This window comes from Oryzias melastigma, linkage group LG11 (genome assembly GCF_002922805.2).
Source record: "Oryzias melastigma strain HK-1 linkage group LG11, ASM292280v2, whole genome shotgun sequence".
Classification (NCBI taxonomy): domain Eukaryota; kingdom Metazoa; phylum Chordata; class Actinopteri; order Beloniformes; family Adrianichthyidae; genus Oryzias; species Oryzias melastigma.
In genome coordinates this window covers 21,021,745-21,041,223 of record NC_050522.1, presented here as the reverse complement: position 1 = coordinate 21,041,223, position 19,479 = coordinate 21,021,745, and the positions used below count along the sequence as shown (strand labels likewise).

Sequence of the window (19,479 nt, the reverse complement as noted above, 5' to 3'; positions counted from 1 at the left end):
GCCCAGTGTTTCACATCAGTGATTTTGGTAGAGAGTTTAATGCCGTGTTCCATTCTTGCATTTCTTCATTTGAAAGGTAGTTAGACAGCAATTTTAAGGGCTTTGCCTTGGACCCAATCTGGATTAAGCTCACTGCACTCTCTAAGAGTTGCACCCAGATTTACTGCGTAGCAGCCCTACATCCAGCCCACTGAGCCAAACAGCTGCTATTTAAAATGTCTTCATATAAATGTCTATTTTGTGAGTTTCACCGTCCTGCTGCTCTCTGAAAACTATCATGTTTCTCTAGTTTGATAAATAAAGTTTGTATTCTTTACACATCAGATTTTATGTTGAATTCTGGGAAATTTGAAATGTTTGTCATAGTTAATTGTCATTCAGCATGTAGACACCTGTATGCTGCCATGGTGCAGAGGTAATAATAATAATAATAATAATAATAATAATCTTTATTTATATAGCACCTTTCAAGATAAAAATCACAAAGATAAAACACAATAAAACACAAGTAAAACAAAGAATAAAACAAGAGTATAAGCAATGTTTTTTAAATGATAAAAACAAGAACGAACAAGTGCAGCAACGTGAGAGTCAAGAGATAAAACCGGGTCTAGAGTTACTCCAAGGTTTCTTACAGAGGGCCTGACAAAAGAGGCGAGTGGACCGAGCCACTGCACTATCTGGGAGTGGTATTTGTCAGGAGCACAAACGAGGACCTCAGTTTTATCTTCATTTAGCTGGAGAAAATTGTCATTCATCCAACTCTTGACCGAATCCAAACACCTGCGTAAAATCTGTATCTTAAAAACATCCTGAGGTTTAAAAGACACATAAAGCTGAATGTCATCAGCATAAAAGTGATAAGAAATGTCATTAAAAGAGCTTAAAATGTGCTGCAAAGGCAATAGATATAAAATGAACAATAAAGGTCCCAAAACAGAGCCTTGTGGCACACCAGAAGATAGAGAAGCAGAGGAGGACTTAAACTTAGAGGATTTCACGGAAAATGATCTACCAGTGAGGTATGAGACGAACCAGTTTAAAGCGGATCCGGATATCCCGACCGAGTTCTTCAGCCTGTCCAGGAGGACGTGATGGTCGACAGTGTCGAAGGCTGCGGTTAAGTCCAAAAGCAGAAGCACGGAGCAGTTTCCTGCATCACTCTGCATCAGGATGTCATTTGTGACTCTGAGAAGAGCTGTTTCTGTGGAGTGGGCTCTGTGAAAACCTGACTGAAATTTATCGAGAACGCCGTGTCTGTCTAAAGCAGTTATAAGTTGTTTTGCAACAACTTTTTCTAAAATCTTGGAAATAAGTGAAAGATTAGATATAGGTCTGTAACTGCTTGGGAGGGAAGGGTCAAGCCCACGTTTCTTAAAGAGGGGAAAGATGACAGCTTCTTTAAAATACTCAGGAACTTGACCAGACAGCAGGGACGAGTTAATGATTGACAGGACGCAGGGACTTTTGAAGGAAAATTTGAAATGTTTGTCATAGTTAATTGTCATTCAGCATATAGACACCTGTATGCTGCCATGGTGCAGAGGTACAGCGGTCGACCTCTGATCAGAAGATCACATGTTTGATGCATGCCTGAACCACTGATTGCTTGATTGTGAATTAATGTGACTGTGAATCACTTTGAACAAATATTTTCTTCTGGGTGGTGTTCATTTAGGTCTGTGTTTTGAAATATTTTTTAACAATCAAAAAGATACACATAAAATCTTTAGATGTCCTCCCCAACCACGTGTTCATGATGTTTCAATAAAGCTCACAGTGAATCCATTATCATCTGATAAAAGAATTAGGAAATAAATGACAAAAATATCACTGCTGCTAAATAATGTTTTGTCTTAAAAATATGACTTTCAGTTTCTCATGTAATCTTGAAGATGATCCATGTTCCTGTTGGAGTGAGTGGTTGCATTTCCATAGAGACACTTTGCATCAGCAGCTCCATGCTCCAGTGCTCTGGGAGACTTTATAGTCCTGAGAGTTGAAGACTGGATGACTGACAGCTGTCCTTCATCACAGCAGAAGACACACAAATCCTCCTCCTCGTCATCATCATCATCATCATCATCAAACATGAGTGTGATCTGCGTCCTCATCTGGACTCTCCTCTGCTGCTGCTTCACAGGTAAAGTCCAGAGAATCCAACTCCTCTCCTCTATGAACATCCGTCCCTCTGAAATGAAGGCCACAAAAGCATGAAGCTGCTTTCTGTTTCTGTCTCTGTATCCTCAGAGTCCAGAGGACAGGTCACAGTGACTCAGCCTGGAGCAGTGAGCTCCACTGTGGGAGGATCTGTCTCCATCTCATGCAGAACCAGTCAGAATGTTTATTGGAACAACAATTTAGCCTGGTATCAACAGAAAGATGGAGAAACTCCTAAACTACTAATTTACCAAACTAGCACTCGAGAATCAGGGATTCCAACTCGTTTTTCAGGCAGTGGATCAAACTCTGATTTCACTCTGACCATCAGTGGAGTTCAGGCTGAAGATGCAGCAGTTTATTACTGTCAGAGTTTTCATGTCATCAACAGTCAGTATGTGTTCACACAGTGAAAAACAGTCGTACAAAAACCTCCCTCATTCAGGCTGAACAGAAACTGAACTGACTGCTGCAGCTGGAAGATGCTGCAGACACTGATACAGTTCACTGAACATCCATTCTAACAAACATAAGAATCGCATAAAAAAAAAAAAAAAAAAGATCAAAGCTCATTATAAATGAAAACAAGACCTTTTTGTTCTCCACATAAATTAATATTATACCAATCACCCCTTTGGCCTTCCCCTTCATTAACACATAAACCCCATGACCCCACAATGAATAAATATGAACATAAAAACATGACTGTAACTATGTAAGAAACTTCTGGCTCTGCTGTGAGGAAACAGTATCTAAAGAATCTAGTAGTCGGCTCAGCCACAGGAACATCTCCACAGCCTCCACATAAATCAAGAAATCAGCTATATTGTCTTGCTCCCGTTTTTCTTCAGTAGGCCATGAAAAAAAATGTAAGCCAATATATATAGATATATATTTGTCTTCAGTTTGTTCATTACAAATAAATATATTTCATACTGTGAAAAAAAAAAAAACAAATAAGCCTAACTGCCAAAAATGAATTATAAAAACACTGAAAAGGAACAGTTTTAGCATGTTTATATATATTTTGCATTTATATGGTTCAGGAAGAAATAAGAAATTTTTTCCCCGAAAATATTTTAATGTGTCATTTAAAAAAAAAAACCTGGAGGCGTTGAAGAACACGTTGTGTGTTCTCCTGCTATCAAGTTACAGCATTTTCTATGATCATGTAGTGAATAAGTGCTGGATGTACAAAACAGACTTTGGTATGAAATTGAAATTTGAATCCAAATGTAATTGGAGCCTAAAAAAATACTTTTTTAACAAAAGAGGAATTAGAAACCCTCTAGTTTAAAACATTTTGAACACACGTATTCTGACATGATGGTTAGGAGCTAAAACATTTTCTCAACAAAATCATAAAATATTTTGCCTGTCCAAATTAAAGTGACCCTAAAGAAGCTGACAGCTAATAACATTCAAACTGTTTTGATTCAGTTGTTGCAGAATCTATGGTCAAAAGAATTGTGAAGGAATCAGAAAGCAAAATAATTTTTATTGATAGATCATTTCTAAACTGTAACAAGTCAAAAATGCAAACAGAGTTTGACAAAGAGAATATTAAAGAAGAAATGCATAGAAACAGATTTATATTCAGAATGTCTGCGTTCAGGACTGGGAGCACTGGTCTCTCCTGAGAGTCTCTGAGACTGCAGTCTGGGATCCTCTCTTGGCCTCACAGGTCACCTTCTCCCACTGGTCTGCAGAGAGCCTCAGGGTGCTGCTCCAGCTGTAGAGGCCGTCCTTCTGCAGCACCCCGGGGCTCCTGCTCTCCTCCCAGTTGCTGCTGCTGCTGCCGACCACCTTCCAGGACAGAGTCCAGTCTGAGGGGAAGCCCTTGTTGGCCACACACATGAGTGTGGCCTTCCCCTGCTGCAGCTCCTTGGTGGAGGGGAGGAGCACGGTCAGGGAGGGCGGGGCATCACCTAGGAGACACCAAATTCTGTCAGGTGTTTTTCTGCTCCATCAGTCATTGATTCACACATTGTTTCACTTCCTTGAAGAAATCTCTCATGCAGATCAGCAACAAGAGAAACTTCAGTTTACACTGAAAAATGTCCAACTGGGTTAAAAAAAGAGCAGATGAATCTTCATGGAGAAAACAAGTTTGGACTGAATTTCTTTAAAAAGATTCATCAGACATTAAAGAAATGAACAAATTATGACAACATAAAGTTGTGTAGAAAATTCTTGAAATAACAATTGAATGCTGTGAATAATTACATTTTAAAAATCCGATTGGAAAGACACATTTTGGTGTAAAAACTGCATCTTAATACACTGGGACCACATTTACATAACATTCTTTAAAAACACACTTAATTGAACAGTATATTAGGTAAAAAACAAGATATCTTTATATTTAAATATTTCAACAAAAAATGTTTTAGCTTCATTTGATGAAAATTAATCAAATAAATTTAAAAAATTCTCTAAACTTTCAACATCATGTCTGAGTTCTTCACCAAAAGTCCACTACGGTGATACAAACTGACTGATGTGTTTTACTAAATCCCCGGAGTGTTTACTGACAGTTTTTCCATTTAAACTAATTATTCCAAAGTTCTTGGTTCAGACACAGAAATTATGTTTTATTATATAAAAAGGTAATTCAGTTATAAAAAAGACTAAGTCTGCATAAAAATGTTTTTCACTAAAAATAAAACAATCTTATTTTTAAAAAGTATAATCATAAATCACAGTAAAATTAAAGAATAAAATATGACACAAATACATAAAGAACAAAAAGATCGACTTACTTCCAACATCCAGTCTGGTTCCTCCACCAAAAGTCCACCACAGTGATACAAACTGGTTGAAGCGTCGTACAAAAACCTCTGACTGTACAGAGACACGCTCTCTGACTCTGAAACAAACAAACTCAAATGATGGAAGAAAATCTGAAGATGACACATCTTATTGTTAAAATGTAAAATGTATTCAGTTCATAATTTGTAAATAAACTCTATAGAACTATTAAAAGTATTTTAATAAAACACAAATTTGTGAATATAATCACATTAAAGCACAAGCGCTAAATTCCAAGAAAAACTGAAAGCTGTCTCAAAGAAATCTACAAAAAAATAAAATTTTGACTAATTGTTCAAAATCACGATGTACCAAGATACAGAACTAGTAAACAGTTTGATCCCAAATAATTTAGTAGTAATAATAATGAAAATAAAGTGGAAACAACTTTAGAGTTTTTGTGTTTTGTTGCATTTATAGTCATATCTTTATCTTTTGTTTAAAATAAGGTTTTATTTTAGGAGCTTCATTGTGCTGCTGCTATCTGCAAACTCTCATGTTTTCTTTCAAACATTTTAATAAATGGAATGATTAAGTATTGTAGTTTGTATGACTTTTGCACTCAAGCTTCATGTTGCATTCTGGGAAATTTCAAAAAGGCTTAATTTTGGTCACTTGTTGTACAGACTCCTTCAAATAAATGGAAAACATTGGTGTGTGAAATAATAATGGAATAATAATATAGTAATATCCGTCACTCAAATAAAGTGGAGGTAAATACATGAGTTTGTATGAATGATGGTGACATGTGTAGAACAGCAGCTCCTGACTGGTTCAGTGTGTTTGCATATGTGTGCTGCCTCTCTGCTTCCAGCAGTTAAAGCTCAGTGTTGATCAGTGGCTGTCCAGACCTTTCAGAGACTCGGACTCACCCGCAGCACAATGATGATGTCACTGACTCTGCTGCTCTTCACCCTGGAGCTCCTCGTTCAGGGTGAGACTCTCTTCTGAAAACTTTGCTTCCAGCAGCAACCAGGTTCTCCACAGTGATGGAAAGACTCTCCAACAAGCAGCACTGACATTCTTCTTCTAGGTTTTTCTTTGAGCTGATTTTGTCTCAATAATTCTTCTCTTTTTTCTTTTTTCAGCTTCATCAGGAGAACTGCTGACTCAGACTACTGGAGCTCAGTCTGTAGTTCAAGGACAGACTGTCTCCATCACATGTAAAACCAGTCAAAGCCCTTACTACTGCTTCAACTGGTATCTTCAGAAACAAGGAGAAGTCCCTAAACTTCTTATTTATTGTACAAACTCTCGTCAGTCTGGAGTTTCTGATCGTTTCAGTGGATCATACTCTGGATTAGATTACACTCTGACCATCAGTGGAGTTCAGCCTGAAGATTCAGGAGTTTATTACTGTCAGACTGGCCACAGCATCAACAGTCAGTATGTGTTCACACAGTGAAAAACCGTCGTACAAAAACCTCCATCAGAAACTGAACTGAGAATGAAACAGTTCACTGAACACTCCCCCACCCCCTCTCACACATTTATTTTATTCAGTTATTTTACTGTTCATAGAGGTTGGTATGACTGATCCATTTTAATTAATTTTATTCATCTATTAAAGGGGCCATACCAATATTTTCTTAAGCCTTTCAGAGTGAACTATATCCATATGATCATATATTACTTTTAGAACACTAAAAAACAAATTATTTATGAAATGTTTGTTATGTTTCGTGAGTTTTTCCTAACCAAAAGTGAAATGACTCGATTACCAAGGGTCCGCCTGCCGTTGTGTGTGGCTGCCATCATGGAGAAATCCCTGTGTCTGCATTTCTCCCACAAAAATAATCGAAACTTCTTCAAAGATGGATGCACATACAATATATTTGCCTTTAGTAGGTCCGGCCATTACTTTGCTGTGTCACAACACAAATACACACAGTTTCTGCACGACTGTGCAGGACGTGAGGGGTGTCTTAAAGGAGCGCCGTGTCTAAAGTAAATACCTGTTCAAGCTGGACTTTACTGAAGACATGACACAACTGGAAGAAATGCTAAAAACAACAGCATTTAGCTAAATTCTAATTCAACGGAGACAATCATAGCTGGAGGGGGGAATGCAGTAGTTCTGTGGCCGGTAACGTGCTCACGCATTGGCTGTGTCGGCGCGCATTCGGGTGGCCGCTTTCAGTGGGGAGTCTATGCATCTGCATGTAGAGCAGAATTTCGGATTTCTGCCTGTGTTTTCGTGGACTTTTCAGTGGGGGTGGCCACTTGAATGCGCGCCACCAACACTAAAACCTGCAGTAAAGACATCTGTTGGGTTTGCCGTTGAATATCATGATCAGGGAGCGAAATGTGTTTACAACAAGTACACTGTCGGCAAGATTTGCCTCATCTCTATATCTTACAATGTGGGAAACAAGTCCAACATGACCGCCCACCTCTGATGTCATCACCCACCCCTGTTACCTTCTAAAGGTTGAACAACTAGGCAGGTGTAGCATGCTACGATGCCTTCTGACGCGTTTTCACTTCTCAAAGGATGAGAAATGAAAGAAAAACTGCAAGTCCACTATAATCAGGAATAAATTCCGAGACTCAGACCTCCCAAGGCCATAAATTACCTCTGTGGAGATTTTATCGAGACATTTGAGAATCTGGCCTCTCTTGGATGCTAAGAGGCCCAAGTGAGGCCTTGAGCCCCAAAGGTCTGTTACTTCCCAAGCCCTATTTCTTGATAAGGAAAACGCTGGACAACTCCTATGAAGGATTTACAGAAACAGAGATTTCTCCTAAAAAGGTCTTCAAAGAATCTTTTTGTCCTACTCCCTGAAGGATCGATGGCAGACCTCTTTGGAATGTAAGGTTTATGACTTTACACCCCTTGGACCAAAGGAGGACCCAGGAACTCAGCTCAGAACAAGCTGAGATGGACCTTTGAATTTACAATTCTTTTATTCACAAATAAAGATTCTAAACATCTGTTCTTTTATTTGTGGTGTTGAATGTGAATGACTTGACATGAAAATGACTGAACTTTATTCACAGATTTCAACAGGAAGCAGACAAAACTTCCACTATAATCTCTGTTGTTCATCAATATGTGATTTGCATCTGAATATGAGTTTAGACAACATTTAATCATGTATTGATAAACTGCATGTTAAGAGTTAATGATATGGAATACAATTCATGTTTTGATTTAATCCTCTTTATTTGACAATTAAGAAACATTAGAATTACATGTAGTTGATCTTTTTCTATGAGAAATCTCTTCATAGTTAATTGTTTATTCATTAAGAGTTTGAATGTTGATTTTTAAACTTTGTTTAAGCTAAACTCATTCTGATCTAAACTTTATGCAAACTTGTTTTATCACAAAAGTATTTCATGATTGTTTGGTTTTCACATCACTTCACTTTCACCACGAGATACACTGATGATACCATACATCTTTGAATACTCAGAACATTTAAGAGAAATAACTTTTATTTTTCTTGAATAGTTTAAATAGTTTTGATAGAAACATGAAACTGTAAGATCCCACTGGAGACGTGTGCCTGCAGTGATTGGCTATAAGCAAGGCCTCCTCTGAGGTCAAAAGGTCATGCACACTCTCACTTCAGATCAGTGCAGTTGGAGTTTGGGTTTTGAGCAGAGAACAGCTCTAGGAAGAAGAGGGAAACTTCTTCCAATTTTTTTGGTCTTGTTTTTTATTTCAACTTACCCCACGTAACTAAGTTTGTGCCAGGACCGTTTTTATTTCCTTTATCTTTTTGGTAACTGTCGTGCATTTTTCTTTAACTATTTTGAAGCTCATCACCACCTGTGCTTCTTATTTTTGAAACTGATTGAACGATCCGCTTTGAGACTAAACACCAGTGAACTTTAAATCCAGCACGCTTTTTCGACGACCATCCACTCTTTTGGCTGTGCAAACCCAGATGACCACCAGAACTTCAGCCGCATCCGGTCGTAAGCTCCAGAAGAGTCTTCGACCGTCCTCCTACACCCTGCGCCAAAGCTGCTGCTGCTTTCTTCATCTCATCGGCCTCAGGAGAAACACCTTTGTCTGGTGAGCTTTGTCTGAAAGTCCAGTCCAAGTCCAGCTTCGAGCCACCGTGGTGAGGAGACCCTCTCAGCAAAACTGTTGCGGTTTGATGTGGTCATAACAGCCAATTTGATTTATCCAGACTAGTGTCTTGAACAGTTTAACGTAATTGTTTTCTTTAGATTACAATTTTTCTCTTAAACCGTTCTGAGGCATTACTTTGCTCATCCACCGACTTTCTCACACATTCACACACACTATACATTGATTTTCTTTGTTTATTTTGTATATATTTTTATGCTTATCTCTTAATAAATATCAAAAAGGCAGTCGTTGTCCATCTTGTTCTTTCTTTGTGATACGGTCCCTTCAGATGAGAAATTACTTCCTGAAGTGTTGAGATTGATTTTGAAGATTACTCTTTAATCAATTTTAAAGCTAAAATTGATAAACTTTCATCATTGAGTAATTTTTCCTTCCTTTTGGAAGGTGGTGCCTCTTTACGAGACAAAGTCAAATTCTTCATTGAACTTGACCCCTTTCACGCTACATGATCTTTAACTTACAATGATCACTCCATGCAGTTTCTATACCCGCTAAACTCTTCACAAGTTCACAAAGCTGCTGAAGCCTAGCAGAGAGCATCCTGGACAGATTTCCAAGGAAATAAGTGATCATGGATTTGATAATGAAGATAATGATGAAGATTTGTGTTAGAGTCAGTGGTTGGATTTCCATAGAGACACTTTGCATCAGCAGCTCCATGCTCCAGTGCTCTGGGAGACTTTATAGTCCTGAGAGTTGAAGACTGGATGACTGACAGCTGTCCTTCATCACAGCAGAAGACACACAAATCCTCCTCCTCCTCCTCCTCATCATCATCATCATCAAACATGAGTGTGATCTGCGTCCTCATCTGGACTCTCCTCTGCTGCTGCTTCACAGGTAAAGTCCAGAGAATCCAACTCCTCTCCTCTATGAACATCCGTCCCTCTGAAATTACCACACATTTCTCCTGCATCTCTAGTACATCTTACTATTACAGAGGTTTCAACATATCACAGGTCAACACAAAGATTTAAGTGCATTTTTCATTAAATCTCTAACCTCAAAACACTTCAGTCATTACCTAAAATGTGTCTGTCTTTGTGTCATGTTGAGTTTTTTTTTTTATATATATATATATATTTGATTAGCTACACACATTTTCTTTGACTTCTGTGGTATTAAATCTACAAAGACAGTCATCCGCTCATGAAAGTTTCCTGTAATTAAACTGCTAAATGAATCTCCACACTCACTACAATCCCTTGGTGTGATGCTCTGACAATTTAGGAACTGCAGAATCTAAATCACAGCCGTCATGTTCTTCAAACAAACAGGAAATATCCCTTGTTTGAACACATATTTTTGAACCACTTGCCTTGTTTTGTTCTTTGTAAACTTAGTAGATGTCTACTAAATATATTTGAGGGTCACATTTTTACAATAGGTTGTCAGTTGACCTGAAGACATTTGAATCAGTGATTTAATCCATGACTACTGCAAACTGTTTCAACTATAATTCCTGTAAACTTCCGAATGTCATTTTTTTTTAGATAGCGGTTGTACCAGAATTGAAGCACACCATTTTTAATTTCTTTCATGAGTTTTTGTCACTGCTTAATAGCTGAATTGAGTCACTCTAAACCTGCAACCCATTTTTTTAAATGTCAAAAAACTGAAAGGCTGAGGATGATCCATCCATTAGAAATGGTTTGTTAATTAGAATAGTCTCACATTGATTTTATTCTCTGTTCCTGTTGGAGTGAGTGGTTGCATTTCCATAGAGACACTTTGCATCAGCAGCTCCATGCTCCAGTGCTCTGGGAGACTTTATAGTCCTGAGAGTTGAAGACTGGATGACTGACAGCTGTCCTTCATCACAGCAGAAGACACACAAATCCTCCTCCTCCTCCTCATCATCATCATCAAACATGAGTGTGATCTGCGTCCTCATCTGGACTCTCCTCTGCTGCTGCTTCACAGGTAAAGTCCAGAGAATCCAACTCCTCTCCTCTATGAACATCCGTCCCTCTGAAATGAAGGCCACAAAAGCATGAAGCTGCTTTCTGTTTCTGTCTCTGTATCCTCAGAGTCCAGAGGACAGGTCACAGTGACTCAGCCTGGAGCAGTGAGCTCCAATGTGGGAGGATCTGTCTCCATCTCATGTAGAACCAGTCAGGATGTTTATAGCAACAACTTTTTAGCCTGGTATCAACAGAAAGATGGAGAAACTCCTAAACTACTAATTTATCTAGCTACCACTCGAGATTCAGGGACTCCAACTCGTTTTACAGGCAGTGGATCAAACTCTGATTTCACTCTGACCATCAGTGGAGTTCAGGCTGAAGATGCAGCAGTTTATTACTGTCTGGGTCTCATAACCATCAACAATGAGGCTGTGTTCACACAGTGAAAAACAGTCATACAAAAACCTCCCTCATTCAGGCTGAACAGAAACTGAGATGATATAGTTCACTAAACACACACATGAGCATATTTATATTTTATAATAGTTTTTAGATATACATATTAACATTTTAAGAGAAAAATGTTTATTTATTTTTTTTATTTAAATTTTTGACAGAACAGAAAAAAGTTACTGGACTTAAACAGACTTAAAAACATAGGTCTATATTTCTCTTTATATTTAGTAATCATCACTAAATCCTCGGTTTACTGCAGAAAATGATGACAGAATATTTTCAAACTATAGAGAAACGTCATCAGGCTTATAGGGTTTTACTCTGATGTTTAATTGATGTTCTCATGAATTTTTCTACTGTCAGAGTGCTCACCACATCAACAGTCAATGGGTGTTCACACAGTGAAAAACAGTCGTACAAAAACCTCCCTCATTCAGGCTGAACAGAAACTGAACTGACTGCTGCAGCTGGAAGATGCTGCAGACACTGATACAGTTCACTGAACATCCATTCTAACAAACACTCACAATAGACACCTAAAATTAAGAGATATGACGACTAAGCAACTTTACAAAACACAAATATGTTTTACAAAATAAATAAAACAATTTTACTGAGAAACATAATAGAAGAAGAAGAAGTTTCTGTCCTTATGACATTTATCATAATTAACCACAGTGAAGAAAAACAAGAGTCCACAAGAAAAGATGACAAGTGTTTATTTCAGCCTTTAAAAATGCAACAATGAAAAGGAAGATTTTGTCAATTGAATAAAAATTTGAAAGAAGCAATTAAAGAGAACAGTTATGTGAATGCTTGCGTTCAGGACTGGGAGCACTGGTCTCTCCTGAGAGTCTCTGAGACTGCAGTCTGGGATCCTCTCTTGGCCTCACAGGTCACCTTCTCCCACTGGTCTGCAGAGAGCCTCAGGGTGCTGCTCCAGCTGTAGAGGCCGTCCTTCTGCAGCACCCCGGGGCTCCTGCTCTCCTCCCAGTTGCTGCTGCTGCTGCCGACCACCTTCCAGGACAGAGTCCAGTCTGAGGGGAAGCCCTTGTTGGCCACACACATGAGTGTGGCCTTCCCCTGCTGCAGCTCCTTGGTGGAGGGGAGGAGCACGGTCAGGGAGGGCGGGGCATCACCTAGGAGACACCAAATTCTGTCAGGTGTTTTTCTGCTCCATCAGTCATTGATTCACACATTGTTTCACTTCCTTGAAGAAATCTCTCATGCAGATCAGCAACAAGAGAAACTTCAGTTTACACTGAAAAATGTCCAACTGGGTTAGAAAAAGAGCAGATGAATCTTCATGGAGAAAACAAGTTTGGACTGAATGTCTTTAAAAAGATTCATCAGACATTAAAGAAATGAGCAAATTATGACAACATAAAGTTCTGTAGAAAATTCTTGAAATAACAATTGAATGCTGTGAATATTTACATTTTAAAAAATCAGATTGGAAAGACACATTTTGGGGTAAAAATCTTAATTCCCTGGGACCACATTTACATAACATTCTTTAAAAACACACTTAATAGAACAGTATATTAGGTAAAAAACAAGATATCTTTATATTTAAATATTTCAACAAAAATGTTTTAGCTTCATTTGATGAAAATTAACCAAATAAATGTAAAAAATTCTCTAAACTTTTAACATCATGTCTGAGTTCTTCACCAAAAGTCCACTACGGTGATACAAACTGACTGATGTGTTTTACTAAATCCCCGGAGTGTTTACTGGCAGTTTTTCCATTTAAACTAATTATTCCAAAGTTCTTGGTTCAGACACAGAAATTATGTTTTATGATATAAAAAGGTAAATTAGTTTTATGAAAGACTAAGTCTGCTTAAAAATGTTTTTCACTAAAAATAAAGTAATCTTATTTTTAAAAGTATAATCATAACTCACAGTAAAATTAAAGAATAAAGTATGACACAAATACATAAAGAACAAAAAGATCGACTTACTTCCAACTTCCAGTCTGGTTCCTCCACCAAAAGTCCACCACAGTGATACAAACTGGTTGAAGCGTCGTACAAAAACCTCTGACTGTACAGAGACACGCTCTCTGACTCTGAAACAAACAAACTCAAATGATGGAAGAAAATCTGAAGATGACTCATCTTATTGTTAAAATGTAAAATGTATTCAGTTCATAATTTGTAAATAAACTCTATAGAACTATTGAAAGTATTTTAATAAAACACAATGTTGTGAATATAATCACATTAAAGCACAAGCGCTAAATTCCAAGAAAGACTGAAAGCGGTCTCAAAAAAATCTACAAAAAACATAAAATTTTGACTAATTGTTCAAAATCACGATGTACCAAGATACAGAACTATAAACAGTTTGATCCCAAATAATTTAGTAGTAATAATAATGAAAATAAAGTGGAAACAACTTTAGAGTTTTTGTGTTTTCTTGCATTTATATTCATATCTTTATCTTTTGTTTAAAATAAGGTTTTATTTTAGGAGCTTCATTGTGTTGCTGCTATCTGCAAACTCTCATGTTTTCTTTCAACATTTTAATAAATGGAATGATTAATTATTGTAGTTTGTATGACTTTTGCACTCAAGCTTCATGTTGCATTCTGGGAAATTTCAAAAAGGCTTAATTTTGGTCACTTGTTGTACACTCCTTCAAATAAATGGAAAGCTTTTGTGTGTGAAATAATAATGGAATAATAATATAGTAATATCCGTCACTCAGATAAAGTGGAGGTAAATACATGAGTTTGTATGAATGATGGTGACATGTGTAGAACAGCAGCTCCTGACTGGTTCAGTGTGTTTGCATATGTGTGCTGCCTCTCTGCTTCCAGCAGTTAAAGCTCAGTGTTGATCAGTGGCTGTCCAGACCTTTCAGAGACTCGGACTCGCCCGCAGCACAATGATGATGTCACTGACTCTGCTGCTCTTCACCCTGGAGCTCCTCGTTCAGGGTGAGACTCTCTTCTGAAAACTTTGCTTCCAGCAGCAACCAGGTTCTCCACAATGATGGAAAGACTCTCAAACAAGCAGCACTGACATTCTTCTTCTAGGTTTTTCTTTGAGCTGCTTTTGTCTCAATAATTCTTCTCTTTTGTTCTGTTTTCAGCTTCATCAGGAGAACTGCTGACTCAGACTACTGGAGCTCAGTCTGTAGTTCAAGGACAGACTGTCTCCATCACATGTAAAACCAGTCAAAGCCCTAGCTACTGCTTCAACTGGTATCTTCAGAAACAAGGAGAAGTCCCTAAACTTCTTATTCGTTGTACAAGCACTCGTCAGTCTGGAGTTTCTGATCGTTTCAGTGGATCAAACTCTGGATTAGATTACACTCTGACCATCAGTGGAGTTCAGCCTGAAGATTCAGGAGTTTATTACTGTCAGACTGGCTATGACATCAACAGTCAAGCTGTGTTAACACTGTGAAAAACCGTCGTACAAAAACCTCCATCAGAAACTGAACTGAGAATGAAACAGTTCACTGAACACTCCCCCCCCCCCTCTCACACACACATTTATTTTATTCAGTTATTTTTACTGTTCAAAGAGGTTGGTATGACTGATCCATTTTAATTAATTTTATTCATCTATTAAAGGGGCCATACCAATATTTTCTTAAGCCTTTCAGAGTGAACTATATCCATATGATCATATATTACTTTTAGAAAACAAAAAAACAATTTATTTATGAAATGTTTGTTATGTTTTTTGAGTTTTTCCTAACCAAAAGTGAAATGACTCGATTACCAAGGGTCTGCCTGCCGTTGTGTGTGGCTGCCATCATGGAGAAATCCCTGTGTCTGCATTTCTCCCACGAAAATAATCAAAACTTCTTCAAAGATGGATTCACATACAATATATTTGCCTTTAGTCGGTCCGGCCATTACTTTACTGTGTCACAACACAAATACACACAGCTTCTGCACGACTGTGCAGGACGTGAGGGGTGTCTTAAAGGAGCGCCGTGTCTAAAGTAAATACCTGTTCAAGCTGGACTTTACTGAAGACATGACACAACTGGAAGAAATGCTAAAAACAAAAGCATTTAGCTAAATTCTAATTCAACAGAGACAGTCATAGCTGGAGGGGGGAATGCAGTAGTTCTGTGGCCGTATATGGGTAGTATATGCAAATGCGTGTAGAGCAGAATTTCGGATTTCTGCGTGTGTTTTCGTGGACTTTTCAGTGGAGGTGGCCACTTGAATGCGCGCCACCAACACTAAAACCTGCAGTAAAGATATCTGTTGGGTTTGCCGTTGAATATCATGATCAGGGAGCGAAATGTGTTTACAACAAGTACACTGTCGGCAAGATTTGCCTCATCTCTATATCTTACAATGTGGTAAACAAGTCCAACATGACCGCCCACCTCTGATGTCATCACCCACCCCTGTTACCTTCTAAAGGTTGAACAACTAGGCAGGTAACACGATAAAAACATTCCAGATACATTTCAAAAGACTTACAGATAAACACACGAAAAATAACTGACGTCATCAGAGTGTTTTTGCTAAAGCTCTGCAGTCTTTTTTCAGTGGTTGATATGAGGACTTTTGTCATTTGATGAAAACAGTTGACCCACAATATAGTGTATCAGCATGTCCATATTTCACAGGAAATATATATAAACTTGCACTTTATGAACAAGTGTGCAAAGAGATTCAAGATGATTTAGTAAGAACGCACAAGTGCAGCACTTTGAGATTTTTATCTAGGAAATTGCTTTATAAATAAAGATTATTATTATTATTGTTATTATTATTGAGATTCATTTATAGTTATGATATTTCAAGGGCGCTAATAGTGTCTCCATTCTGATCTGATATAAAAACAAACCTTTATGAAATGACAACAAATTATCCTGTTAAGCATTTAATTTTTCATAAATATAACATTTAGTTTTCTGATAATTATATTGATGAAGATGATCCATGTTCCTGTTGGAGTGAGTGGTTGCATTTCCATAGAGACACTTTGCATCAGCAGCTCCATGCTCCAGTGCTCTGGGAGACTTTATAGTCCTGAGAGTTGAAGACTGGATGACTGACAGCTGTCCTTCATCACAGCAGAAGACACACAAATCCTCCTCCTCGTCATCATCATCATCATCAAACATGAGTGTGATCTGCGTCCTCATCTGGACTCTCCTCTGCTGCTGCTTCACAGGTAAAGTCCAGAGAATCCAACTCCTCTCCTCTATGAACATCCGTCCCTCTGAAATTAAGGCCACAAAAGCATGAAGCTGCTTTCTGTTTCTGTCTCTGTATCCTCAGAGTCCAGAGGACAGGTCACAGTGACTCAGCCTGGAGCAGTGAGCTCCAATGTGGGAGGATCTGTCTCCATCTCATGCAGAACCAGTCAGGATGTTTATAACAACAACTATTTAGCCTGGTATCAACAGAAAGATGGAGAAAAGCCTAAACGACTAATTTACTATGCTACCACTCGAGAATCAGGGATTCCAACTCGTTTTACAGGCAGTGGATCAAACTCTGATTTCACTCTGACCATCAGTGGAGTTCAGGCTGAAGATGCAGCAGTTTATTACTGTCAGAGTTATCACTACATCAACAGTCAGTATGTGTTCACACAGTGAAAAACAGTCGTACAAAAACCTCCCTCATTCAAACTGAACAGAAACTGAACTGACTGCTGCAGCTGGAAGATGCTGCAGACACTGATACAGTTCATTGAACATCCATTCCATTAAAGTCACAAACACTGACAATAGACATCTAAAATTAAGAAATATGATGACTTACTCCCATTTTTCTAGCTATTTGTTAGCAGTTTTTTCTGGACCTTAAAGTTAGCAACTTTACAAAACACAAATATGTTTTACAAAATAAATAAAGCAATTTTACTAAAAAACATAATAGAACTACATACATAAAATTGTGATGATATAATTTATTTTCATAAAAAAATTGTGAATATGCCATTATTTCATCATGAATGAAAAAGTGTGCTTTTTAAAAAAAAATAAAATGTGTCATTAAAATAAATTTGCAGCTCAAAAGACACATCAAAACACTGTTTGGTTTTAAATATAAAATTCTGCTGCTAGAATAGTGAGATTTAAAGGTCTCCTTCTTGTGTTTTTTTATTGTATTTTGTTGTTTATGACAAAGTCACCATAAGTAAAAGTAAACTTACAAGGATAAACCTATGATAAAAAGATTTTTTTTTTTCAAAAGATAAAGGTATATTGAAATTATTTTCATATGACTTGAATGAAAGACTTAATATGAATAAAGAACAAGCCATTTGGTAGCAAAAGTATCTAAACAAAATCTTGAAACAAAATTGTCCTCAAATATGAGAGACATGGAGCTTGTTGTAAGAAGTTTCTGTCCTTATGACATTTATCATAATTAACCACAGTGAAGAAAAACAACAGAGTCCACAAGAAAAGATGACAAGTGTTTATTTCAGCCTTTAAAAATGCAACAATGAAAAGGAAGATTTTGTCAATTGAATAAAAAATTGAAAGAAGCAATTAAAGAGAACAGTTATGGGAATGCTTCAGTTCAGGACTGGGAGCACTGGTCTCTCCTGAGAGTCTCTGAGACTGCAGTCTGGGATCTTCTCTTGGCCTCACAGGTCACCTTCTCCCACTGGTCTGCAGAGAGCCTCAGGGTGCTGCTCCAGCTGTAGAGGCCGTCCTTCTGCAGCACCCCGGGGCTCCTGCTCTCCTCCCAGTTGCTGCTGCTGCTGCCGACCACCTTCCAGGACAGAGTCCAGTCTGAGGGGAAGCCCTTGTTGGCCACACACATGAGTGTGGCCTTCCCCTGCTGCAGCTCCTTGGTGGAGGAGAGGAGCACGGTCAGGGAGGGCGGGGCATCACCTAGGAGACACCAAATTCTGTCAGGTGTTTTTCTGCTCCATCAGTCATTGATTCACACATTGTTTCACTTCCTTGAAGAAATCTCTCATGCAGATCAGCAACAAGAGAAACTTCAGTTTACACTGAAAAATGGCCAACTGGGTTAGAAAAAGAGCAGATGAATCTTCATGGAGAAAACAAGTTTGGACTGAAGGTCTTTAAAAAGATTCATCAGACATTAAAGAAATGAATACAAATTATGACAAAAACAAAACACTCATGTTAGTTTGCTGCTATGTAGAAACTCCTTGAAAAAACAAACGTTTTGAAATACATTATGTCAAAGAATCAGTTTGGAAAGAATAGAGGATAAGAACAGAATCTTGGTACATGATGATAATATTGACATGAAATATTTTTTTAAAGCACTCTGTTATTCGCACAATACATTATGAAATGAAAAAATAATTTTAGGTTTCAATAATGAATATAAAAGTGTTTAGGTTCATTTGGAAAAAAATAACACTTAAATTATTCTACAGGTAATATTTAAAATATATACATTTTTAACTTCCAGTCTGTTTTTTACTTATTTATTATTTATTTTTACTAAAAGTCGTCCACAGTAGTACAAACTGACCGTGTTTTACAAAAACCTCTAACTGTACAGAGAAACGCTCTCCAGCTGTTTTAATATGAACTAAATGTTCTGAATTTCTCAATTAACACAAATAGAAATGTGTTTATATATATATATATATATATATCATATATATATATATATATATATATATATATATATATATATAACAAGGCAACAGAATTTTATAAGTTTCACACAGTCTTGGTCTGCTATAAAAAATGTATTTTACCAAAAATAATAGAAACTAATTTTTAAAAGTATAACAATAACTCAAGACCAATTAAAGAAAGAAATTCATCCATAAATACATAGAAAGACACACAAAGATCGACTTACTTCCAACATCCAGTCTGGTTCCTCCACCAAAAGTCCACCACAGTGATACAAACTGGTTGAAGCATCGTACAAAAACCTCTGACTGTACAGAGACACGCTCTCTGACTCTGAAACAAACAAACTCAGCTGAAATAATGACAGTAAATCTATATATAATTCATATTGTTCCTTAAATTAAAATTTTATTCGGTTATTGGAATGTAATTAAACTGTAAAAATATTTTAAACTATTTTAATAA

At 37.4% G+C, this 19,479-nt stretch overlaps 1 protein-coding gene and 6 gene segments (V, D, J or C); 4 read left to right on the top strand and 3 right to left on the bottom strand.

Annotated features, from left to right (window-relative positions):
- Positions 1 to 3,744: 3,744 nt before the first annotated feature.
- LOC112162412 lies at positions 3,745 to 4,978 on the bottom strand. The segment is given in 2 exon segments: positions 3,745 to 4,088; positions 4,923 to 4,978. A coding segment is annotated over 1 exon segment (246 nt).
- Positions 4,979 to 5,850: 872 nt separating this feature from the next.
- Positions 5,851 to 6,446, top strand: LOC112162709. The segment is given in 2 exon segments: positions 5,851 to 5,905; positions 6,060 to 6,446. Coding segments are annotated over 2 exon segments (369 nt in total).
- Positions 6,447 to 10,950: 4,504 nt separating this feature from the next.
- Positions 10,951 to 11,983, top strand: LOC112162411. The segment is given in 2 exon segments: positions 10,951 to 11,002; positions 11,110 to 11,983. Coding segments are annotated over 2 exon segments (375 nt in total).
- Positions 11,984 to 12,145: 162 nt separating this feature from the next.
- Positions 12,146 to 12,581, bottom strand: LOC112162714 (the record flags this gene model as incomplete). The annotated part of the segment is given in 1 exon segment: positions 12,146 to 12,581. A coding segment is annotated over 1 exon segment (246 nt).
- A 1,604-nt stretch (positions 12,582 to 14,185) lies between these two features.
- LOC112162410 lies at positions 14,186 to 14,915 on the top strand. The segment is given in 2 exon segments: positions 14,186 to 14,389; positions 14,545 to 14,915. Coding segments are annotated over 2 exon segments (369 nt in total).
- Positions 14,916 to 16,545: 1,630 nt separating this feature from the next.
- LOC112162409 lies at positions 16,546 to 17,078 on the top strand. The segment is given in 2 exon segments: positions 16,546 to 16,601; positions 16,709 to 17,078. Coding segments are annotated over 2 exon segments (375 nt in total).
- A 768-nt stretch (positions 17,079 to 17,846) lies between these two features.
- LOC112162408 (Ig kappa chain V-III region MOPC 63) overlaps positions 17,847 to 19,479 on the bottom strand; it is a 13,733-nt gene continuing 12,100 nt past the window's right edge. Inside the window, exons 3-4 of the mRNA XM_036214229.1 lie at positions 19,241 to 19,292; positions 17,847 to 18,282 (exon numbers count right to left, since the gene is read on the bottom strand). Of these exons, the coding sequence (XP_036070122.1) occupies positions 17,966 to 18,282; positions 19,241 to 19,292 (369 nt within the window). The 3' untranslated portion in view covers positions 17,847 to 17,965. The remainder of the gene's footprint in view (positions 18,283 to 19,240; positions 19,293 to 19,479) is intronic.